The following is a 27,160-nucleotide window of genomic DNA, read 5'->3' as shown; positions in this document are numbered from 1 at the left end:
AGGATCTCACGAGTAGTACCGGAAAACAATAAAATAGAACACATTTTAATAAACAATGCAATGCTTCTGACTAACCATTGTGGAAGTGGTTGAAGTCCAAAATTAAGTTTTATCGAATAATACTATCCAATCATCTGAAATAACATTCACACATAGAATCCAATGAGTAGTTGAAAAAGTCTGACACTAACAACAAATCACATGATCCTCTAGTAGTGCAATAGCTACAATAGCTTTTATTGTTTCCACACAGAAATTGGGTTTTATGTATAAATAGCATACAAGGCTCAGTGTACCCATTTTGTAGTATTGATGCAGGCTGTTATCACTTAAAAGATGGAAATCTACATTCTAAGCTTATATTCTAAGGTTTGATTTTCTCATACAAATACTCTATTGTTGCATCTTGTCCAATTTTCAACATTCGGAATGTTAATCTCCCAATTTCATAATTCAAAATATGTATTAAAGGGACTGTAATGTATTTTTAGATTAAACTTCCATAGCTAGTGTATTTTTACTTTGATTATTTAGATGTGTACCAGATAGAGCTAGGATATTTGATTTTTTGGTAGTGCAGAAATAAAAAAAATTATATTAAGATTAACCAAAGGTTACAAAAAAGTGAACCGTAACAAATAAGTAACTTTAAACACTTTAAAATAATATTATGGTAAGTTGACATAAATACACAGCAAAGATAGTAAGTAGATAGGAAGTGTAGTAAGTAAATTAAGATTAACAACGAAAAAGAAAATTGGGAATTATATTGTCTGTAAAATACACCCACTGTGTGAGTCTGTTGGTGTGTGTGTGTGTGTGTATACACTAGACCCATGAGATCTGACAAGACTTATGCTGGAGAGATGGAATAGCCATGAAACTAATGATTTTGGCACCAGCCTCATCTCCAAAGCTAGGTGGTGACATTCATGTAGTAATATCAATGAACTTTGGTAAAATTTGATACTGAGTGGGTTATGAGATCATCTCAGCATCTATAGCAATAAATAATATACACCTAATTGTAAGATGTTTACATGACAGTGCTAGGGAATGTAAAAACTCAAAAGTGCTGCTAACAGTGCATAACCATAAGAAACCTCATGTGAAGAATGTTATTTTAAATTATAAACCTTGAAAATTCTAAATCTGTCATATACGCTCATTATAAACTTTATTACACCAAGAATTTCGGACTTCTTTCAATTACATTTTTGATAGAAGGAAATAAACAATACAAATATGATCACTGAATTACAATTTTACTCTACAGGTGTAATTTTTTCACCCTAAGTAAATTGATCACGATGATTGACATCATGATTATGCCAATTAATTTAGTGTAATTGAAACTTTCAAAATGACATTGACGTATGATGATTTACATTAACTTAATAAAAAAAAACAATATGATGACATCGGTATGTAGTAAATGCTCCGACTGTTTTATAAAATAGAGACAAAATTTAAACTATAAATTTTACTAAATTTTTTATAATTTCAGTACTACTTATTTATTTAAAGAAATAAATACCAGTTTCTTCCCTTTTTCTTGAGTAATAAACTTTTATTCTTAAAATTAAATTCGATAAAAACCATACGTGATAATGAAAAACTGCTCCGGGTGTTCGCGACTGCGCGCAACTTATTGATCGACGTTCGAAACCGAAACAAGAGCCTCAATATCCAAATATGTACGCATAACTTAGGTAGGGACATTGTTAGTAAACTCCTCGTTAGTTTTCCATAGTCAAATAAAACATATTTTATATATAGGTACTTAAATGAATTAAGAACAACAGTAATATGTAATTGAAACGATTCTATTATTATTATGAATAGCTATAACTATTTTGTCCCCAGTCAGATGGTACCTTGTAAGTTTTTATTATAATTGTGTTATTTCTGCCTGCAGCGGTAATAAAGATACCTATAATATTAACATAATGCTTAGGAGCGCTATAATAGAACCTAGTCTACAACAAAATTACACCATCATCGATGACTATTCATATGTGGCAAAATGGTCTGTAAATACGCATTCTTTATGAATTCAGCATGATACAGATCCCGATCCTGCAGACCGAATGGTAAACAGTCGACGTCGCCCAGAACACGTCATTTCAGATCCTTCCGATCCACTAACGGTGTTTTTAGAGTACCTCAAGCACCGGTCATCGTTCTCGTCGGACCCATCGCTTGCAGCGAAGGGCTCGGCGAGTAAATTAACCCACAGACACAGCCCACTGAGTTTCTTGCCGTATCTTCTCAATGGGCCGCGTTTCCGATCCGGTGGTAAATTCTGAGAAGCACGGCTCTTGCTACGGTTCGTGTTAGCAACAGCGTCAGGTTTAAGCTCCGTCAGCTCTGAGCTTAACTACTCGCCCACTGACGCTGATATGGTCTCTCAAGAAGACCATCCGTTTAGGTAGGGACAAAAAAAAATGATACAGATTATGAATGAACTCTCCGGTGGCGGGTAGTGGCCGAGAGTTCATTTTTTATTATACCCCATATCTATGACGGTCTATTTCATGCCAATTTAAACTTCGTTTTTTCACATTATGTTCACTTAAAATGATTTAAGATGGAGCAATTTGAGTTTTCAATATCCCATGACTTTTTTTTTTCTTGAGATATCAGTTCTAAGGTCTTAGTATAGTTACAACGGCTGCCCTTCAAACCGAAACGCATTATTGCTTCACGGCACAAAAAGGCAGAGTGGTGGTACCTTTGCTTTTTACTTAAAAGTTTGAAACTCAAAAGAAATCAGAAAGTGCAAGATGAATCTTGGCACTGGCCTACGTCAGCAGGTTGCCCCAGTATCCTTGGTTACTCATTAGAAATGCAGGTCCAAGAAGATGACCTTCTCGCACTTTCTTATCTTTTAACATGACACCACACATTGAAAATGCATTTACTCAGTGACGGAAGGTGAACATTGAGGATAAGAAGTTTCTCTGCTACCTCCCTACGCCTATTTCGAGAGTGGAATTACAGTACTCTTGCTGCAGTCCTTGCTTTCCTTGTTGATGTCAAACAACATAGTTTGATGGGCAGCAGCTGTCTTTGAACAGTGAAGGTGTGCTTTGTCATATTTACATTGGAGACACAATGGGCCAATCTGTCATCAGCTGCTGCGGATGAAAGCGGTTACCTTAGTGCTGCCTTATTCATAGTTGTATTATATCATGATATATAATCACTTAAGACTGGTTAATTGGAATGAAAATTTCAAAATTAATTAAAAATGGATGGTAATCAATAGATTTATTATAAATTTTCAAGATAATTGCTTGTAATATGTGTAACAGCAAAAACTGCAGACAGTATTGTTATCATAAATATTGCTCTGAAGTACCTGAAAGAAAATTATCACATTAATTACCATTTTTCTAGTTATGTTTTCTTGTTATACCTATTAAATTCTCACCAAGTAAACTTTGATTTTCTTAAGACTTTAATAATACTCTCTGTCTGATTCCTGGTGTTTGTAAGATCACCAGAATTATCAATAACAAAGTGTGATTTGGCAACCTTTTCATGAAGTGGCATTTGACTATTAATTCTCTTTCTGGCTACTATTTCAGAGAAGTCATTCCTTTTGTATAAACGTTCAAGCTGCTGGTGATCCTCACTGTAAAGTAAAATTAAATTAAATACTTCTGAAAAGACTAATCATATTCCTTTAGTACATTATCTGAGTGATTTTCATACCAAACAACAGTAATAATTTTATGCATGAATGTCAATAATTTTCCTGTTTCAAAAAGGAGAGGTACTTCCATCACAATATAAGTATGACCAGTGAAAAAGAATGAAAATGCAATTCTTATCATTGCGCTTTGTATCCTTGGATGTGTGATAGCATTAAGTTTACGTCGTTTTTCTATATCATCAAAAACAATTTCGCCAAGTTTTAATCTGTTAACTCTTCCATCAGGGAACAGAACTCCATGTCCAAAATACTGCTTAACCTCAAGCCAAGCTTTTGTGCCAGGTTCTAAAACTATAAAGACAAATGTTTATTGATTATCTTATCCTTTAAAGTTTATATTAAATTTAATTATAAATTTGTGATGACGAAAAAATTGTAAACATTACTGTCAATCCACTGCTAGACCATTTTTATCATGCACTGAAGCTTCTGGTCTTGGTCTGTACAATTGAAACTTTTCCTAAATTTCATAGTATGTACAGAATGGGAAATGTGTCTGTGATTGCTTAGAATTTTTCTCACTTTACTAATTATGTATTTGTATTAACATGTAATAATGAACATGTATTAACTTAAATTGTTAGCTCGATAGCATGAGCGTTGATTGAGTTAAAGCAATTAGTTAAAAAAGGATTATGTTGTAGCTGTAATAAATTATACCTTTTCGAGCAACTTCATCGGCATCTATTACGGCAATTCCGTGTTCCTTAAATATGGAGAGCACTGTGCTCTTGCCTGTTGCGAGGCCACCAGTCAGTCCAACAATGAACATATTTCTTTCTTGCCTTACATTCACAAACACCTTGGGAAATTTATTGTTTTAGAAGGTTTTAAATTTGTTGAGACTGGGTTTGTTTCTTGTACAGAATGCATTACATTATATTAGAATACTTCAACGACAGAAAAAAAATCTGATTCATCTACACGGCAAACAACAAACTTGAACAAATAGACTATTAATGTAATGTACGAACGTGAACTAACTGCATTTTAATTTCAAATTAATGCAAATACAATGTCATCATTCATTTAAAATTATGTAGGTACCAATGCAAACCGAGAGAAAACGAAACTAAAAACAAAGTAAATGTCAATTGTCAACAATATTTTATTTCTATATTTTAAGGACTGGATACGAGTTCTTTAAGCCAAGTCGACCATAGACAATAAACTTAAACATTTATCCTCGTGCTGGACAAATGCTGCATTTAATAAACCATTAATTCCAGATAAATACCTCATAGGCAAACTATTTTGAATACCATGAGTAAGTTTGGGTAAGAGTTTTTCAAGAGGTAAGTTGGGTAAAGAGGTAGTTTATAAGAACTTAGTTGTGGTCGACCTGTAAAGTATTACCTTAGAAGAGCCAGTGTTGACCCGATAAGAATAAAACATTTTGGATGATGGTTTTTGTACCTATCATACTTAGGCCAAAAATTTTTTAATAAATGTAAAGTATACTACACTTAATCACCACCTTTACTTTATTTAGGAAGTGAAACATTGTTTATTTTTGGAAAATGGAAATAAAATGGCATGATACAAAATACACCCTTCAGTAAAAATTATGGAAATTTACCGAACCCTCAATACATTTTTGGAAGAACCCGAGAAACAACCTCCTGTCATTTTGTTTCGTTTCTCCCACTTACGGACTTTCACATATATTTAACAGTTAATATGCCACGGTATTCATATTTCAACACTGGAAGTAACACCGCAACAGCAAAATAAATAAATTCACAGAACTACCGTTTGAAACCTCTAGTCCAATTAGTCTATCAAGCATACACTAGCATAGAGTAGAGAGTTCTGCAGCACATTTTGGAGCACCATCTTAGCAGCAGGTCATAGGAGCATTGTACATACAGAACACCTAACAATAGCGAGCGATTTAACACCCGGATGCTACTCTTACATCTTCTGCATAAATAACATTGAATGTTAAGCAATTATCACATTTTAGTAAGTCAGTCAGCTTTAGGTTTATAAATTTCCAACAATATCTTACCTATCCGAAAAAAAAATGAACGTTCAAGGTAAAAAAAGAGCTATTAAAATTCATGATATTTTACATATAACGGGAAACATGACACTGTTTCTTAAACCTAACTCACCAGCTTGTTCAAACAATTGTTTTTAAGTCTCAATTTTATCACAGTTTTTCATTTCATCAAATTATTTTTAGTCAGTTGAAGAATTATAGGAGTAATACAAATTTTATGAAGCACTTATCTCTCCAATTGGGCAAGTACTATTATATTTAAACGACGTTTTTATCGTAGTTTAGAAAACTTCGAAATGTATGGCAAACAGGTACACTTATATTTTGAGGTTTCTGTGCTTATTTTCTAGCATAGCGATATATCCATAGCACGATTGGGCGATTATATTATTATGACAGCGTTTTTAGTAAACTTGCTTAAAAAAATCATCATAAGTAAGAGACATTTTTTTCGCTAAAAGGACATGAATTTATTTATCATTTCAAAATTATTACAGCAAATTATGTTTCCAGTGCTATAAACAGTGCAAACCATTTTCCATAAAGATTTGAGTCCGGGTAATGTGCCCACCCTTCTTTTATTACATTCGAAAGTTAAGAAACATGGTGTCATGCATAGACGCGTCCGTAAATTCATGCATAACATTTTCCATTTGTGTTAAAATGGTAATATTTAGATTGATATTTTTTCAGCTATGGGAAATGTTACCACAAAACTTATTGTATAGCGTCAGCAGATTCTCACACACGTTCAGATGGACAAATTTTAAGTTGTGTTCTCTGCCAATTTGCCCACTGAACCTAATATGAGAATAATCCCGAATGCTAATAGGAATATGCCTTAGATAGCTTCTGCTGTCGTAAGTTTTTTGCCATTATGAGTAAGTACCTACCTACATTGTCTAATGACAAAACGCCCAGTGTATCCACGCTTATTAATCACGATGCGGAATGAAATATGTAGGTAGGTACGCAGGTACTTCTCTATCCAAACCTTACGATAGCAGTTTGTATTTCGAGAATGAATCTACTACTAGAAAGGAATCGCGAGCTGCAGAGAAAATCCTGTGGGATCATCATTTGTCATTGGCTAAAGGGGTAGCGAGTGCACAATTTTTCTTACCTAGCCTAGATGAGTAGCTACGGGAGCCAATAGACACGACAATGTGAATGCCGCTTATCACCTTGAAAATGAAGTTGAAGTCTCGATAGTTATTGCCTGTCGACTATCCTAGCATTGAGATATAAATATTTTAAGTTACCCTTCAAACCGAAACGCATGAGTACTTCACAGCAGAAATTAGGTGGATGGCACTAGCGGGTACGGACTCACAACCTAGCACCACCGCAAGCAATTACGCATTTATGAATATTTTTTACAGTTTCATTTCAACGTATAATACTATAAATTGGTATGTAGCTGCAAGTGAATAAAATTTACTGATAATGTAACGAATAATTCTTTCTTCATTTGCTTATCAACAAATAGGGCTATTTTGACTTTTAACACATTGTAGTACAAAGTCCGGTCTGTTGATTTTCATAATTGTCGTTGGGCCGGTTTTGTTTTTAAACCCTGATATTCACCCGTTCAACTGCATGATAAGTTGCAGAAGATATTTATCTAGCAAGAACGAATCCCAGCATATAAAATGACTATGATAAGAATATTTAAACTAGTGCACTTTGAAAACCTCAATTAGGGGATGCTTGCTAAGAAATACGCATAACATATTTTTGACTTTGACTGAATAGTGATTAATTATTTGTCATTATTAAAAAAACAATAATCCTGGTGTATAACAACGGAAATTTTGTGGAACGGAACAAAGGAAAAAGTGACATAATTGTGCAGTCACCAAGAAGACTTAAAATTAGCGTAAAACTTTAAATAACATCTATTTTAAATTGATAGAGTGATTATTTTTTCAATGATAAGTATTTGTTGATAAAATAAATAAAAGAATATTTTTTTCATGCGAGTTCAACATACTTCGAAGTAGAATTGTACGTTTGATCACGAATGCACTATTTCAGCGGCCAAAGAACAGAGACACGGCAGGATAGCCATGATTCCAAATTTACATTTTATTTCATTAAGTATGCCGCCAAATTATTAAATAGCATTTCTTTTTTATTGCTTACGTGTGTGGACGAGCTCACAGCCCACCTGGTGTTATGTGATTACTGGAGCCCATATCTACAACGTAAATGCGCCACCGACCTTGAGATATAAGTTGTAAGGTCTAAGTATAGCTACAACGGCTGCCCCGCCTTTAAAACCGAAACGCATTATTGCTTCACAGAGATAGGCAGGGTGGTGGTACCTACCCGTGCGGAATTACAAACTTGAAACTATTACTGTAATCGTAATGGTTTTATTTAATATTTTTTATATTTTTTTTGATTTTTCTTTGGCCGGTGGCCGTGCTGATGGCTATAGACATCAACAACGTAAATTTCACCACCCACCTTGAGACATGAGTTTTACAGTACAATGGATATTCCACCCTTCAAACCGAAACACATACTGCTTCACAGCAAAAATAGGCAGGACAGGTACCTACAGATAAAACTTCGTACCGCCAGTAATTACGCAATTTTTTTTGCGATTTTGATTTTTATTATTCCTTCATCGTGGATTAGCTTCGTTTTGGATTTTTTTGCGAAATGGTCGCGCAGAAGTATGTACAAGGATAGTTTTATAAATAACAATCTTGTCTATTTCTGCTGTGAAGCAGTAATGCCTTTCGGTTTGAAGGGCGAGGCAGCCGTTGTAACTTTATTGAGACCTTAGAACTCATATCTCAAGGTGTGTGGCGCATTTACGCTGTAGATGTCTATGGGCTCCAGTAACCACTTAACACCAGGTGGGCTGTGAGCTCGTCCACACATATAAGCAATAAAAAAAAAAGAAAAGGTGGCGGCATTTACGTTGTAGACGTCTATGGGCTCCGATAACCACTTAACACCAGGTGGGCTGTGAGCTCGTTCCACCCAATCATGCAATAAAAAAAAACACCTAAAATATAATACTGCCCAGAAAATTAAAAGACCCCGACATCTGGTTACTTCGCCAGGTCGAAAGGTACTTTTCTCAAAAAATAAAAGCAGGTTACAAAACTAGTGTGAGCTATAGTTTCTTAAATAAGGGTTGATATGCTCGACAGTTGGCAGTGATATTTCTTGGAATAGATGGCGATCAATCGATTAAGCCATAGAACTGATTATACTCTATTTATGACGTAATAACTACCGGGAACAATACGTGGATACAGAGAGACAAAGCGTGGAGGAGTAAGGTTGTCGAGAGTGAAATTCCAACCAAGACACAGAGTAGGTGAACGACCTTCGACCTGCGGGCGAGCTTTTACATTTCGTAATCAAATGTTTGACAAATAAAAAAAATAAGATTAACAATTCAAAATTGATGAAAAACGAGCAAGAGAGTAGCAAATTAAATAAATTTTTAAACTTTTTTGAATCTTTAAATAAAATAAAAATAAAAATTCATGAATATTACTTGAGTATTTAGAAAAAAAGAAGATAAATAAAGATTTTTTTCATATGATGAATTTCTAATTTCTATTCAGTAAAGCCTGCTCAGGAATAGCAAAGTAATTCTCAAAAACGAAACCAAGCGAATCACCAGTTTTATGATCACCCTCTACCTTTTAAAAATGATTTCGAATGAGGCGCAGAGTAAATTGGACAAAAATTGGGCGGAGTACAAGTGAGGGCGGGGCGTCGTGCTCGGCCCTCCCGTTACCATTTCCTGGTTCAGACCACAATTGACAGCCGCGGCATTAGTATGCCTTGCCATTCGAACGGAAAATGTGAATGAAAATTTCGTAAAATAAGACCGACAAAATGTTCGATATGGACGGTGTGAGCGGCATCAGATGCCAAGTGATTGACAATAGCAGTGCTGTGCCCGTCGCCGTAGGTGGATCTCCAACATCCGCAAATGGATCCGACGTGTTCTTATACGACGACTCCTCAATGTCCGACGGCAGCCTATATGCTAGTGATCAGGAAAATCATTCTACGCCAAGAAGAAGGTAAATAAAACGAAATCGTTTTCTTGTTTGATTTTTATGTAATCTCGTAAAAAAAAAACTGTAGAATATCATTTGCATTACAGCGAATATTTTTGTGTTCAATTATAGCTTATTGTTTTATGAAATATTTTTTGAGTGAGTAAATACTTGATTTACAACGTAATCTTTTAAACGAAGCATAGTTTATTTGTATGTTTAGGAATGTTTGAAAAATAATCGTGTACCATTTAAAATTTATTTAATCAAATGCAGATTAAATCAAATCTACCCATCTAATTCAGAATCATAATACGTAAACAAAGTGCATCGTAATACAAAATATTTAAAATATTTACCTACAACCGGAGAATCTCGAGATCTTTAAATGGTTGGCTCTGCATTAAAGTACCTACATTACATTATTAGTGAATTATTCGATCTTTGGTTCGCTCCAATGAAACTAGGATAATATTTGCAAAGAATCAAAGCTTAATTTCATTTTTATTTAGATCAGAATACCGGCGCGTTCACAAGCGACGCTCGCGTTGTCCGCAGCAACAAATCCAACAGAGGCAAGCCGCGAATCTTCGGGAAAGACGTCGAATGCAATCCATTAACGACGCTTTTGAAGGTTTAAGAGCACACATTCCAACATTGCCTTATGAGAAACGTCTGTCCAAAGTCGATACCTTGAAGCTTGCGATCGGATACATCAGTTTTCTTGGAGAATTAGTAAGTGACCTGCAATACGTCTTAGCGATGATCCAATCAAGAAAAGTTGTAACTATACTTGAGACCTTAGAAATTATATCTCAAGGTGGGTGGCGCATTTACATTGTAGATGTTTATGGGCTCCAGTAACCACTTAACACCAGGTGGGCTGTGAGCTCATCCACCCATCTAAGCAATAAAAAAATAAACTAGAATAAAAAGTTTCTTGAGTGGGACGTAACATAATAATATATATAAATAATATATGAAGCGAGGCAATTTATACAATTATCACTTTTGACTAGGACTTTAACCGGAATGTAATCTTATGGATATTGTGTGACGCTCACCTTTTTAGTAGTGCGATTATTGCTAAGGAAGAATATTTTTGCTTAAACACGCGTCTACTTTTTTAACATAAAATTTCCTAATATACCGCAACCGTGACATAATTTGTACGTTAAAAATTTTAGATTGTTTGTCTCAAAAACAATCTATACTACGTAAATAATGGTAGTGTAGGTAAACTGAAATGTTTCAGATACAAACAGCTTTCTTTGTAATCTGGGTAGTATTTTTTATTAATCGTCACGTTATTCAGAAATTTTAGAGCTTAGCTCTACTTTCTAACACACGTTGTGTTATGTAATACGTTATTGTTATATTAGTAAGAAAAAGTTAAAATACAAAAAAAATCAACAGTATTATGTACCCTACTGCTTATCATCTAGGATGTTTTTCCAACGATCACGTCAATGAATAATTTACTCACCTAACTCAGTAGCTTTTTTAACTTATTAATAAATAGCTTTATATTCTTTATCGGGCATTGCAAATTTTACGTTAACTTTTTATTTTTTAAGTTTATGACTTCATATTACTAACGAATATAAAATATGCACTGAATTTTATATGAAATATTTTTATATACCCACAAACCAAAGACAACTAAATCATAAAAAATGAAATGAAGTTTAGTAACCATTTTCGCAAATAACATTCCATAATTATATATATTATAGCACAGCTCACATACTTACCTACATAGATGAACCAAAATAATGTTTTTTTTTGTATTATCTACATTTCCTCATTTAATCAATACTTGCTGCCGCGCAAATCACTTAATTCACATACGTATTGTAGGTAGTCTTTTAACTTCATTAATACCCAATACAGTTTGAGTATGGTGTTTGATTAATGGTTTTTGGGATAGGTACGGGCTGATCGCAATTCATCCGACGGGTTGTTGTCAGGTGTGGGCAACACTCAGAATAAAGAAGAACAAAAGAAAATCATTATTAGAGGTATTTTCACACCTTTTTTTTGCTTAAGCTTTGACAAGCAATAGTGTTTTGTGACGAGTTCAGAAAAAACAAAGCATTTTTATATCTAATAAATTTATTATTCTGTATACTTACCACCATACGGCTTAAGAGAACTCAAATTTTTCTTTAACTTAATAAAAAGAAATCTCGAGATCTACGATTTAGCTACTTTTAAAGAATATCAAACAGTTATATCAGTGAATAGCACTAGTAAGTCGAAATATAATGTATTTACGTAAACCTTAATCAGAAGATTCAATATGTAAATCCGAAATTAGCTTTTAAGCCACAAAGAAATGTGTATTTATCATTTCATAGCAAAAATAAAAACGTGTTGATGTTTTAATTTCACAAGAACGCGTGGCTGGTTGGCAAAATTTGAACACATTATTAGCCTTAGCAAATGTTGATCGGTCATCTATAATAGTTAAATAATTTAATAAAAACACAAGCGCGACCTTTGAAACTTATTTTATTTTATCTTAACTCAGAACACTTGTTTAAACACATAGGTACATATTATGTACCGAATTAGCACTGTTAATTCAAGACATTCGTATTCGTATTGATCAACCAAAATTCTGTTATCCATACTTAATTCTTGAATTCTGGCGGTGGGAGGTGCTGTGAGCTTGAAGATATATACAGCTTAGCCAGTCGACAGTTGATAAACGGGTCTTCCAATACGACTAAGACTTCGAGCTAATGTAGACAACAGTTTTTATCGCTACGGTGTCTATGTGATCACGAGCTGCCCGTGTTGTAACATAATACATTTTTTACTGGTGATAGGACCTCTTGTGAGTCCGCGCGGGTAGGCCCTGCCTATTTCTGCCGTGAAGCAGTAATGCGTATCGATTTGAAGAGCGGGGCAGCCGTTGTAACTATACTTGAGACCTTAGAACTTATATCTCAAGATGGGTGGCGCACTTACGTTGTAGGTCACTATGGGCTCCAGTGACCACTTAGCACCAGGTGGGCTGTAAGCTCGTACCCCCATCTAAGCAAAAATAAAAGTAAAAAAAATTATATTAAAGCGAATTATTATTACACAGCTTTTTACAATCTTCTGTTCTATTATTACACAGTCGCAAACAAGCAGTTTTTTTTTTAAATAATGACGACTTTCGAATTTCTTAAGCCTATACTCATGATTATTTTGCGGTAAACATTTTCTAGATTGCAATACCTACCCGTGTCGGCACCATAGCTCACACAACTCGAGAATTAAACTAATAAAATAAAATTGTATGTTTCTCCTATCACACTATCTAAATCAGTCAGCCGGGAAATCGTTCGCCAACACGCGTTAGGTATCTGTTTACACCTGAAATCATATCGACGGCAACTTCTTAGAATAATGAAATGAAGCCTACCAATACTTGGGAATGATTTAAATTCGGCATTTCCCTTGTTAAGAAGCTTTTAATAACAATAACTGACCTCCCAAATGTAAAGTGGTTAGTTTTTAATGTTCATGTTTACCCCAACAAATATACCTACCTACTGTAATATTTCTAAACTACTCTTAACTATACATAAGTAATAAAAGAAGTGTGGACACATTACCCTGATTCAAATCTTTATGGAAAATGGTTTGCACTGCTTATAGTGCTATATGGAATCATAATTTGTTGTAATAATTTTGAAATGATAAAAATGAAATAAATTCGTGTCCATTTAGCGAAAAAAATGCCTCTTACTTAAGATGATTTTTATATGCAAGTTTAATAAAAACGCTGTCTTAACTATATTTTTATAATTATTTTCCTAAAAGTATTTAATTTTCGTTCTCAAATGTATGAATAAGTTGTCTAATTTAAAAAAAAAATATTGCGATGCTCATCAATGGAGCGTGAATTATTGGTCGAGTAGTGGTCGTTTGAGTCGGTCGGGGGCATGCCACGTCGCGACCCCTTCGTGTTTGTTTGTGCACCTTTTGATGATCGATACTGTGTTACTAATTTGTGGGGTCATTAATAAAAAGCACATGTTAACTTCATCTGTATCAATTTTTGCTGAGAAACCTTCGTAATCTGTTATAATCAAAAGATGATAGACTTTTTGTTAAGCAAACTAACAATCATGATGTTCTAGAAAAAAGTCGTTGTGGCCTAAAGGATAAGACGTCCGGTGTATTCGTACGTAGCGATGCACCGGTGTTCGAATCCCGCAGGCGGGTACCAATTTTTCTAATGAAATACGTACTCAACAAATGTTCACGATTGACTTCCACGGTGAAGGAATAACATCGTGTAATAAAAATCAAACCCGCAAAATTATAATTTGCGTAATCACTGGTGGTAGGACCTCTTGGGAGTTCGCACGGGTAGGTACCACCGCCCTGCCTATTTCTGCCGTGAAGCAGTAATGCGTTTCGGTTCGAAGGGTAGGGCAGCCGTTGTAACTATAATGAGATCTTAGAACTTATATCTCAAGGTGGGTGGCGCATTTACGTTGTAAATGTCTATGGGCTCCAGTAACCACTTAGCACCAGGTGGGCTGTGAGCTCGTCCATCCATCTAAGCAACAAAAAAAAAATAAAAAATTAAAAGTTCATCTTTGATGTTTTAGAAATTTTCTTGGCGGGAATCCTTGTCTTGCCAAATGAAAAAAAGACTACAACGAAAAAGAAACCAGTCAAATCGGTCGAGCCACTATGAACTGATGCTCTTGTTATATAATGGGCTAATTAATAAAAAAAAACTGATAAAGATGTAACCGTTTATTGCGAAGTACAATGATACACTGTCTTCATTATGAAGAGCAACCTATTTTATTAAACGACTCCATACAATGAGGAGATAAAGTGTAGATGCGACATTTAATATTTGACACAGAGTACATTAGGGCAAAGATGAAACATTTGAGAGCTATGTGCCTACGCCACTCTTTTGTATATGTGGCAATTGAATTTTATATGATATATTATCATCATCATCATTATCATTATCAGTCCATAATCGTCCACTGCTGAACATAGGCAGCTCCTAATTTACACCACTGAACCCGGTCTGCCCGTCTCCTCATCCAAATTTTACCGGCCATCGTTCGGAGGTGATCGCCAAACCACCTAGCCAAAACAAAAATAGTATATAGACTTTTTCATATGAGATTGTGCCCTCTGATCTGACAACGCTACGACAATAACGGAACTAATATGAATAATTTTCAGTAATTTAAATAATGAAATGCTAGCTTATTTTTGTGCAAAATATTTTCACGCTACAATATATTATAACTCTCCTACAGAATATAGCGTGCGGAAAACCCATTATGTACACATTTTACAATTTTATCTTCTCATTCAATTGGTCCAGGTGTGATAATATTCTCACGGTAGCATCGCGTGACCAAATTCCCGTATCCCGTGGGATCTGTGAAACAAATGACGTGATGTCATTTTATTTTTCCCGTTTTATTGATTATCTTTAAATGAAATTCGTTAGCAATGTTAAAAGGGTGCCCGTTTTGCATGATGGGAGAATTTCATGCTTTTAAGTTCACATAGAACCCAAATTGTGCTTTGAAACGAACTCATCCTACCATTTAAAATATAAAACATTTGAATAAATTCAAAATAATGAACTTTAAAACTCGACCAATCAATAAAATATGTATCTTCAAAAAATTTTCTGAAATGTGCTTATTGTTTTTTTGTTTATTGAGTGCCTAACTAGTTACTTTATTTTGCGCATGAATAAAATAAAATAAAAATTCATGAAATCAAAGCAATTCGTAATTTAGCAAAAAGCCAGTGCAACAATATACGGAATTGCCGCTAAGAGCTATTTTTTGTATGAAAACGAATTCATGGCTGAAGGTCGTTTTTTATTTTCACCTTTTTAAGGAACAGTGTCACTGTATCACTCCCTTCAGATAGGCCGGTATACTCGTAAACAATCGAAGGTAAAAAAACTGTATAAAATGTATGATCTTAATACGTATATAGGTACGATTGAGATTGGAAAACGTCGGGGAAAACATTACATTTTGATTAAATAAAGAACGCTTAATTTTCTCATTTTAGATGAAGTACTGGATGTACCTGTTTTATATTCACGTCAATCGTTTCTTAAACATTTCAGACTTTATTGTATCATGTCAAAAATAATATTGGGTAATAGGTAAGTTACTTTATTTGAAGATTTATCATTTAACTCGTTACGCGAATTAAATACTCGTAAAATCGATTTTGCTATTAATGCCGCTTTAAGCGTTTTGTAGCCCCAGGCAGCGTCGTGCTTCACATTTGTATAGTGCACTTGTGTCGACAATATGCTCCTAAAAGTGTAAACAAGGGCGCATATTTGCGAATCACGCCGTAGCAAATTGAAAGATCACCCTCTAACATAATAACAGAGGCGGACTGTATTAGAATACTATTAAGCTCTCAACACCCCTTTAATGTAGTAATTTCAGAATAAAGGGCGAAGTGTGAAGAACCCAAAAAAAAATTCGATTGTGTCTAAAATAAAACAAGGAATCAGGAATTTACATCGGCATCTCTCATTTTGTTGTTTTGAGCACGTCTTGAAAATACTACGTAATGCAATTTAAAATAATATAAGAAAACCCAATGTATTATTAATTTAAAAAAAAATGTACAAAAAATAATGATCTTCTCCGTGATAGATTTTTCGCAACGAAAAAAAGTTTTGTTTAAAAAACATTATAGACCAAAGTTAATTAGTTTTTTATCGTTGCCCGCAATAATATTGGGTATTGATAATAAGCTCTCCATCGAAACGAGTGTTTGCACAATAATCTCTTTTTCAATTATTAAAAAGCACCTTATCGAAACATTACGTTGGATTTACATAAAGATTAGCGCACGTGCGCCGCTAGCGGGAGAATGTTTACAATGTTGTTCAAAAAAGAAACAAAAGATTTATCAAGCGGAATAATCGAAATTATTAGGTTTATATTTAAAAAAATAAAAAAATCTCTTTAGAAAAATACTCATTTTAAGACCTAATTTTGATAGATTCTATGTCAAAGTAAAATGTCTTTCATTAAATTGTGACAATCGTGGCGAACAAACAGGACATTTCTGTACATACGCAAAGTATTTTCAATTTTAAAAGACCAAAATATTATAGAACCTTTATTCATTTATAAAGTCAAGATGCCAATTAAGTTATTGCTAGCACGTCAAATTTTTGACTCCACTGGTGTCCCTACAGTCGAAGTAGATATGGTGACAGAATTAGGTCTATTTCGAATAGGTGTACCTTCCACGGACTCTAAAAAAATAGCTGAAGCAACACAACTGCGGGATAACAATCCTGCTCAATACTTTGGAATGGGTGTTTCTAGTGCTGTCAAAAATATTAACGTCATTATTGCACCTGAACTTATCAAACAAAACCTGGAAGTGACTATGCAAAAGGAAATTGATCAATTCTTGATATCTCTCGATGGAACTGAAAACCGATCTAGACTAGGAGCTAATGCGATTCTTTGTGTTTCTCTGGTAGTTGCAAAAGCTGGAGCTGCGAAGAAAGGTGTACCTTTGTATAGGCACATATCGGATATGGCAGGCGTTACTACAATAATTCTGCCAGTACCACACTTTACTATTCTCACTGGTGGAATTTTATCTTCAAATGGACTGCCGTTTCAAGAATACATAATTATGCCTACAGGAGCATCTTCGTTTGCAGATGCGATGCGTATTGGTTCAGAAATTTATCGTTATGTGAAAAACGCGATTGCGAATAAGTTTTCTGTAGACTGCACGTATGTTAGTGATTCCGGAGGATTTTCTGTGCCCTTGCAAAGTCATCGGGACGCTCTTATGTTTCTTACAGATGCTATTAAGCAATGTGGGTATGTTGGCAAAGCTGAAATTGCAATAAATGCTGCCGCCAGTGACATGTTCAAAGATGGTGCCTACGATTTGGAGTTTAAAAATCCGAATTCAAATCCTCAGGAATACATGTCGTCGGATAAACTTGCCGAAATTTATCTAGATAATATAAAAGAGTTTCCAGTATGTTCTATTGAAGACGGTTTCCAATTTGATGATTGGTCGGCGTGGTCTACTTTGACATCTCGAACGCAGGCTCAGATTTTTGGAAATGACCTTACTCAAACTAATCTCCGCCGTGTTGGATTGGCCACAGAAAAAAAAGCGGGAAATGCGATTGGCTTAAGACTAAATCAAGCTGGCACGTTTACCGAAGTTATTGAAGCTTTTAAACTTTTGAAGTCAAATGGTTTTGCTTCTGTTGTTGTTGATAGGTGGGGTGACACTGAAGATGTGTTCCTAGCCGATCTGGCGGTTGGTTTGTCTACTGGTCAGATGAAATGCGGAGCACCTGTTCGATCTGAACGCGTCGGAAAATACAATCAAATCATTAGAATTGAAGAAGAATTAGGAGCGCTTTCCAAATACGCCGGCAAAAACTACCGCGGACTAAATTAATGTTCTTTCGAAAAATCATTAAGGCTTTTTCAAATGTATTAATAAAATTTCATAAAAGATGGAATTAAAGTTACTTAATTCACGTTAATATTTTCATTGAAACGACTTTTATATTTAGGTTGAGTCGCCTTGAATATTTCAACTGAACTGCGTTCGTGATAGCAAAGGCTATTAAATCATTATATGGACAAAATGATATTCAAACTTCCTAACAGAACAATATGACGTACGGACTAATTACAGGAAGTAGGAGTTCATAATACTCATTGTGACATAATATAAACGTGTTATTAATGCACGGGTACAAATTTCATGTTGTTGGGGTTCACGTTACAATGATAGGTATCGATAAAATGTGTCATTAAATCAAAGAAGGGATGTTCAAAGACAAAAAATAAAATTCGCGTCGTATATATCATCTATTGAAAGGATTTCTCAATCATTAGTTTTTCACGTATCCTAATCTTGGTTTAGAAGAAATAAATGATATGCATCTCTTAGAACACAAATGTAAGGAAACAAGTAAGTTAATCGACAAGTACAGTTCAACCCTATCTCTGTTTCATCGACAGGGGCCCGTAACTGCGCGCACGTGTTCGGCCCCTTCACATTACACCCCGATAAAGAATAACACCCCGGACTTTACCGCATTTGCGAATAGTTAAAGTAGCCCCCGTATTATTATAATGTACTCCCAGAAATAATTGCTGTTAAATAAACCTCAAGTTTGAGCTGTTTAGGGTGAACAAGTGATTACACAGATGTAATTAAATAGTCGATAGTGTCATTAATAGAACGGCGTAGCTAAAATTCATTCTGTAGATATGTCGTTTTACTTTTAAATACTGTTCGATGTGTTTTGTGAATTTTGTAATTTGAATGTATTGTTTCTTCACAATCCTGAGAATATTATGTTATGTTTTTAATTCAGTTATTATGCTTGATACATCAAAAGGGTCCGTTCATTATATAAACTAGCTGACCCGCGGACTTCGTAGTGCCTCAATCGATAAATAAAAGACCTAAACTTTTGTATAAAATAAACTTAAAACAAACAAAATGAATCCGGCCGATGGGGGACACATCAAATGAAAAACAAAATTGTTATTTTTATTTAATTCCGAGAATTTTCATATTTATCTAACCTTTTAAACCTTCTCTGGACTTCCGCGAATAATTCAAGACCAAAATCAGCCAAATCGGTCCAGCCGTTCTCGAGTTTTAGCGAGACTAACGAGCAGCAATTCATTTTTATAGAAGATATATATAGATAAATAAATAAAATCTAGTTTAACTGCTAGGCAGACTGATAAATTAATTTGCGAACATTAAGCTTTAGACAAACAGGGTTAATAAAAGCTCTTCCTTGCAGGCAGCAACTTCCAGGCGCACTCCTTGTCATGGTCTAGAAGAGACGAGCGACCGGCCGGCTCCACACTTCATGCCAAGATCTGGGTACCAGAGGATCCTAGGGGCTTCACAAGCTCCACAAATGTTATTGAAAAAGAGGAACTGAGATGAAAGACTAGTCTTTCATTAAAAACTATACTTGAGACTATACTTGTAACTATACTTGAGACCTTAGAACTAATATCTCAAGGTGGGTGGCGCATTTACGTTGTGGATGACTATGGGCTCCAGTAACCACTTAACACCAGGTGGGCTGTGAGCTGGTCCACCAATCTAAGCAATAAAAAATATATAAAAAAAATTAAGTTACCTGTTCGATCTCTTTAATAGTAGTAGATTATGTGTATAATGTAAATATAGCCATAATAAGTTTTTATTTCTATATTTATTTGAACCATTCAACTCGCGAAAGATGCTGATGCTCCAAGTAGGACTTATAGGTTATATGGGAATTAGTCTAGCTCAGAGAAAAAATAACCAGATTACTTGATAAAGTTCTGTGATCGAAACAATACCAGAAAATTATTTGACTTGGTTGCTAATGGAAAATGAAAAGTCTGTCTATTCGAGGCCCGTGCGGGATTTCATTGCCTAGTGTTGCAGAGTTGTCGGTACATTTTACAATGTTTCATCAGCAATATGTACATTATTCACGTTTCAAATTATCGTGACGTTTAAATCATGTCACATTATCCGAAAAATAACGTAAAAAAAAACGTAGAACACAGTTAAATGTTGTGCCTGGCTGATTAATGAATAATGAGCATGATACGCCTTGTCCGATGTTTTTCTTACTGAGACAGTTTTTCAAACCTTAAAATATCGTAGTACTACGTTAGTAGTCGATTAAATTTTTTCTCCATTTTTAAACTGAATTTTTAAAACAGTCTCATGTCTGAAAAGTAGCTTCAATTTAGGAAAAAACCTATTTTCCCATAAAGGAAAACTAAATCCGGAGATTTTTGGACACTTATTTGCGCAACAAAGCGCACGACTATCCGTTATCGGTATGGCAACTAATCATGAAAAAAAAACCTCGTGCTTAAGTTTTTATTACAAATTAGCAGCAAGCAAATCATCATTTTATTTTTAAATTGTATATTTCAGTTATCTTTATCTAAAGATGTTAGTTCAAGTCCGAGCCGTGTACGCAGCGCTCAATAAAAAAAAAAAAAGGTTTTACTGTTTTACGGTTTGGCTTGTTTTACTCGTATATACATTCAAGACTCCTTAACGATGTCAATATTAAAATATGTCTTGAATAAATCCTCTAGAGTCTAGATTGACGTTGTTTAATAAAATGTATTTTTTTCTTTTGCAGTAGCTATGTGCATTGTATATAATACTACCTATGTATGTACAGAGAGTTATGTATAGCTTAAATTAAATACTTATTTACTAAGTGATATAATGCGTAATAATTAGCTCGCAAGATTACGCTTACCTACCTACATATTTATTAGAGGAATAACAAAATACATATTATATTGTAGCGCCTTTTTGACGCATTGGGATCGTTAACCGATGTCGTGTATATTCTAATCCAAAGATTAAATAACTAAACTATGATACGGGTAATGAAGAAATAATTAGAATTAGCTAATAAAGTCAAGATATTGCATATATATTTAAAGCATTTGTTCTGTTACCGCAACGCAATTCTTGTAAAATTTGGAGCGCACTTTTGAACTTTGACGTCATTGTATAAATTAGTGCGCTCTATCTATCTAGTGTCTGTACTAATCAGAACGTTTTTTATTTCATCGTTCCTAAACATATTTTTGCTTTTGTAATTAGCTATTATATATTAACACAATAATTTTACTGATCATCCGACAGATTAGTTCTATTCTTCGTATCATCATAGGCTATAGTAATATTTAAGTATACTTTAAACTATTTTATATTTAGTATTTTTTTAAATAAAAGAAGTTCAGTTGAAAACTTTAATTTATTTTAAAATTAAGTTTTTTTTTCCTTACCTATTCGTTGGCAGCCTGAGGGGCTATTCTAGCTACGCTATGGCTGGTTGGTGAGCATAAGGGGCACAGTCTGAGATCGTTTGCTAACACTGTCCTTAGTAAGAGCAATGCTTCGCAGAATTTACCACTGGATCGGAATCGCGACCCACTGAGACTAATTTGCGGCGAGAAACTTAGTGGGTTGTGTTTATGGATTAGTTTGCTCGTAGGACTCTTCGTCGTAATCGATGAGTTGTACGAGGATAGTGACCGGACCGGAAAATAGACCAAAGCTTCTAGCTGAGGCAGAACCTTGCCAACGCCTTTGAGTTCAACGTTGAATTGAGTTCAAACAATGAGTTCAACACTTACCATTTTTACGTTGACTTCAAGGATACATATGTACACAGAAATTTTCTGCTCCGGGTCACCATATAGATTAGTATCTCATCAAAGCTCGTGCACCCGACAGAGAAAACGACCAAATATCAAATGCGATCATCGACCAAATAGTATGATTAACGTCGTTAAGACTGTGCTGATTGTGCTGCGAATGTAGGAGGCCAGGATATCCAAACGCCTAATGGAAGGCCAGCCAGAAGACCCTACAAGTATAAAGGCCTAAGCTCAGATTTCTGGACGGTGTCCAACCGCCAAGAGCAAAGGGATGGTTTTTTTTATTGCTTAAATGGGTGGCCACCTGGTGTTAAGTGGTCACTGGAGCACATAGACGTCTATAACTTAAATGCGCCACCCACTTTGAGATATAAGTTCTAAGGTCTCAAGAATAGTTAAAACGGCTGCCCCACCCTTCAAACCAAAACGCATTACTGCTTCGCGGCAGAAATAGGCAGGGCGGTGGTACCTACCCGTGCAGACTCACAAGAGGTCCTACCACCAGTAATTTGGAGGAAAAAGAAGCCATAAATAGATCGGACTGAAGAGATTCTTTGGACTCATGGCTAATACCCACCCGCGGCTGCAATACCTCAGATCATCAAGATTGATTTAAAGGTGTCTCGTGTTTTGTAAACTTGATACGGTAGTTTTAAAACTTCAGAAGCAATGTTGAAGGTGAATTATTGTTTGGTGTTTTTTGGCTATCTAAATCTCTAAACATAAACAATGTGAATGCTGTCACTCAATGGCAGGAGATGATGACAACCATGCTTATGGTCGTACGTCCTACGTAATGGCGTTAAGCATGCACATTTGTAATTATTGCATAAATGTAACAATCCTTCATCGCCGCTTTTGTTTGCAAACACGTGTTGGATATGAGCCTCACTTAATAGGAGTTGGATGGTGAGTTCCTTCAACAAACTAGTGCTATAGACAAAACCTGCCTCCTGGTAGGGTAGAAAATGAGCTTGGATTAGGAGCAAGTCCTACTTACTTCTAGAAGAATATAAAGGGGAAGATAGAAGGGAAGGGTTATAGCTGTTATTTCAATACAACTGAAATTTAGATGTGTTAGAGATCACCTTCATGTTGCGGAGATTATGGTTCAGGAAACCACATAAAACTAGAGCGTGAATTCGAAATGGTTAAATTTTATACATATCTGACGCTGGAAAAAATTCTAGAACATTAAGTAGACAATCAAGTAAAAACTTCTACTCAGTTGTCTATAAGCGGAATTTTTATTCCATGGCTTCCAAGCTTCATGATTATTAATACTTTTTTGAAACGTAAATTAAAACAGCTATAACTAGCAGTTAATGTTAAGTATGCCAGTCTTCTTGTTCCAAAAGGTCTGTATTTTTCGTATCAATTATGTAGGTACACAACACCTTATTTTCCTAAACAAAATTATACTTAAACACTGGAATATGTTTGAAAGTCGCAGTTTATTGATGCTCGGCATTGCATTAGCCAGCTGCAAATGTTCCCAAGGGTGTCGACGAGATACATATAAGTACGTTTAACATCCACATAACATAGTATATACATATACAATATGAAAATATAAATTGCTAAACAATATTTTGGGATACTGTAGGTAGTATATTAGATTTTAAGATTGAAAAAGCAAGGGTAGGTAGGTACCTAGGTAAATCTCCATGAACTTGTCAAAATTTTATAAACTGGAAAGAAATAAGCGTTGATGTGATAATACAAAAAGAGGAAGATAAATTCATTGACTATTTTGGTTTAATTTTGATTTTAAATAAACCAATTATTTCGATTTAAAAATTACATGTGTGCAGTTCACACGCGATGAGCGAAAAACTTAATCGATCACATTCGCTCGCAGGTTGTTTGTCTCTTTTTGGTGTCGCTTTTAGGTTTTATCGAGTGTGATGATCAGCATCAAAACACGATGATGCTAAAGATTTGTTCGTGTTTTATTTTTACACCAAAACATATTTTGTTGTCAATGAGAAATTTTGTACTCTGTTGTTATAAAACATTAATACGTATTCCTGATTCTATATAATCGAGATTTAATAATAATGACCAGTTAAATATCATTCGTTTTGTGGCTCAGAGCTAATGTTTTTTAAAGCTACACATAGATGAATAATATGATGATAATAAATGAACCGAGTAAGTTATGAAAATTTGTTTCAGTCCATTTTTGAATGCGCACACAATGCTATTATATTAAATGAAGTCGCTTCACATTATTATATTTCGTAGACATATTAGTACCAGTTATTGTCTTTTAAACGTCCATAATAATGCGAATTTATGAAATCATGCAGTTTTGCGACCACAACCAAACCTTTAGTTAGGTATCTTATTAGGGGATTACAATTTTTACGTCGCGCCATTAACAGATTGTTTTTTCCGATAAAATAAACATCACATATATTAATGCTTTTTAAAGCTGAAAACATTAACTGTATCTTACAGTTTCTCGATCGATAAGTACGGTGAACGAGGATTGGTTGCAGATGGTCGTTCCCACGCTGCCTCCCATAATAGCATCAAGACTGTTTGAAATTTCACTGCTGAATGTATCGTTTAGTCACTCATAGTACTGGTTATAATTTTCAACACTAAAGGCCTCAAACTAGATAACAAAGATTGATTTTAATATTTGATATTTGATTTCTCTGCGACGATTTCTTCAAAATGTTTCTATGGATACGTAATTGATCTAAAAATTCGTTTAGAGGTCGACACCACAAGTAAACAGCGAAAAAGTTATTATTTTTTTGGAAGTATATTTTCGACCTGATGGTGATTAGTCACCGACGCTCTTCGACATCAGCAATGCACAGTTGAGCTGCTGTGTAACGCTTGAGAATTTGCAAATGAATTTAAAGACAGACATGTCATAGCGAAACATCGAGAAGGGGATTTCATTCCAAATGTGGTTTTCTACTAAATACGTAATGTAACAACTTCGGGTGAATAATTATGAAGGTATAGGTTATATCATCGTGTTATGAAAATCAAACCCGGTATAAATTCAGTATGGTGCTTCCAGTTCCAGCAATTTATAGGTAGAACGATGGTAAAATGAAGTTGACGGGATAATATCAAAGTCTAGCATTCTCTACAGAAGAATCGTTACATATCACAAAGGAAGCCGAGGTCTCCCCTCAAACAAAATTGAAACAAGTACCAAGGACACAAAACAAATAGTGGACTTATAAAGACTCACAATGACTGCAACAATAATTACAGATTGTACAGTACCTGGCAATAAATATTGCACATCGACCGTGGGAAAGGGACGGTTAATTTTTGCTTTGTAGAGCGTTATATCTGTCGCACATTACCTAATTCACATTTAGTATCCAATCGTAGGTGTTTCATCGCATACAGGTAACGCTCTACAACAAAAACAAAATTAGACGACTGTCTCTTTCTAAATATCGATGTGCAATATTTATTGCCTGGTACTGTAGTTAATTGCTAGGAGTCGCTACGGCAGCTTCCTGGTACAAACCACGAGAAAAACTCATCATTATTAAGCACTTTTATTGACGGGACCTCGAAAAGTTGTTATATTGATATCCTCATATTAATTTACACAAACATCTATACATCAAACCATAAAGAATATGAGTGTGGATCATAAACTATTTAAAGACAACAGAAGCATCAATAGTGTGTTCTTTTTCAAAAATCTAGAGATGTATAGTTGATTTTGTATTTTTTTTATTAGTTTTTTATTTTATCTTATTTATTTTGTATTTATTTTTTTATTAGACGGGTAGATAAGCTCACGGCCCACCTGATGCTAAGTTTTTACCGGAGCTCATACATCTACAACATTGATGCCGCCACCCACCTTGACATATGAGTTCTAAGGTCTCAGTATAGTTACAACGACTGTCCCACCCTACAAACCAAAACGCATTACTGCTTCAGGGCAGAAATAGGCAGGGTGGTGGTACCTACCCGTGCATGTCGAAAGAGGTCCTACCACCAGTAATCAAATATAATTTTGCGAGTTTGATTTTTATTACATGATGTTCTTTCTTCACCGTGGCAGTCAATCGTGAACATATTTTGTTATGAACGTATTTCATTGGAAAATTTTGTACCTGCCGGCGGAATTCGAACACCGATGCATCGCTACATACAAATACACCGGACGTCTTAGCTTTTAGGCCACGACGACTAATTCTCTTATGAATCTTTTTAGTACAGCTATGGAAAGAAATATTATGCTAAAATGGTTTCAAAGTTATGTATAGGCAATGCATTAGATTTAATAAAAATGAACTGGAGATAGTCAAATTTCAAAAGCATCGTTATCCTAGTGTAGTTCTCTAAAGTAAGAGAACTTTCTTACTTAGAACCTAAACAGTGAATAAATTAACATATAAACCACGAACATTTAAAGATTATTAATTCGTTCATGATAGGTACCCAGGGAACGCTATCGTGTTTCTCAAATTACCTATGTTTTAAGTTTTTTTTTCTTTCTTTAAACCTGCAATCGAAATTTATCCTGTTGAAACAGTCACATAACATTCTCAAATGTGGAAATCAACTTTCAATTTCAATAGATCTGTACGCAGTAGAAAAACAAAACTTATGCAATCACAATGTTTTCGATTCTGTTCATAACTTGTTATTTATCAACATATCGAGGCTACGGTATGTAGGTATACTAATCACAATATAAATTGTCTTTTTAACCACAAAAAAATACTTGTTTCATAGTTTAATAAAAGTTTTATTATACCTTTATAATTATGCAATTCAACTCAATTCAGTTTAATATTTTATATAGTGTTCATACAGATTTTGCCTTTTACGTAACATTAGAACAGTCTCGAATATCAATGTAGACAAAAACAAATACGTTTACGATAATTAAAAGACTGACCTCTGTCTCTATATTCTCTATAAGTGTGGGAAATTTCATACTCTTCCGTCCGCGCAATTTTCGTAAAAAAGGATACAAAGTTTTTGCTTCACGTATTAATATACATATTATATAGGTATATTCTAAAATAGGAATAGCTACAGTATATTTTAAATTCAGTTTGACAAATTATTTTGAATAATAGATTGAAAGAATAGAGAATTAAGTATTTATTATAATAATAAAAGTAGTAGGTATCATTTAATAATAATAGTCTCA

The 27,160-nt window shown here is 34.6% G+C and overlaps 2 protein-coding genes and 1 pseudogene across 3 annotated transcripts; 2 read left to right on the top strand and 1 right to left on the bottom strand.

Annotated features, from left to right (window-relative positions):
- Positions 1-3,258: 3,258 nt before the first annotated feature.
- Dpck (Dephospho-CoA kinase) lies at positions 3,259-4,851 on the bottom strand. The gene is made up of 4 exons (XM_028187122.2): positions 4,382-4,851; positions 3,721-4,012; positions 3,437-3,640; positions 3,259-3,364 (listed from the first exon to the last, which is right to left on the bottom strand). Exons 1-4 carry the CDS (start codon positions 4,491-4,493, stop codon positions 3,277-3,279), a joined length of 696 nt encoding a protein of 231 aa, XP_028042923.2. The 5' UTR covers positions 4,494-4,851; the 3' UTR covers positions 3,259-3,276.
- Positions 4,852-9,408: 4,557 nt separating this feature from the next.
- On the top strand, positions 9,409-21,589 carry LOC114252693 (pancreas transcription factor 1 subunit alpha-like). Of its 2 annotated transcripts, XM_089730597.1 has the most exons (4): positions 9,409-9,787; positions 10,276-10,498; positions 11,694-11,784; positions 19,608-21,589. In XM_089730597.1, exons 1-4 carry the CDS (start codon positions 9,597-9,599, stop codon positions 19,754-19,756), a joined length of 654 nt encoding a protein of 217 aa, XP_089586723.1. In that variant the 5' UTR covers positions 9,409-9,596; the 3' UTR covers positions 19,757-21,589. The 2 variants fall into 2 exon arrangements, with proteins under 2 accessions (XP_089586723.1, XP_089586729.1); XM_089730603.1 differs by lacking the exon at positions 11,694-11,784 and having other exon boundaries at positions 9,452-9,787.
- Positions 16,811-18,368, top strand: LOC149503572 (enolase pseudogene; annotated as a pseudogene).
- Positions 21,590-27,160: the final 5,571 nt, after the last annotated feature.

This window comes from Bombyx mandarina, chromosome 01, assembly GCF_030267445.1.
Source record: "Bombyx mandarina strain Sakado chromosome 01, ASM3026744v2".
Classification (NCBI taxonomy): domain Eukaryota; kingdom Metazoa; phylum Arthropoda; class Insecta; order Lepidoptera; family Bombycidae; genus Bombyx; species Bombyx mandarina.
Note: the sequence above shows the minus strand (reverse complement) of the source record. Positions and strands in the feature narration are given on the sequence as shown.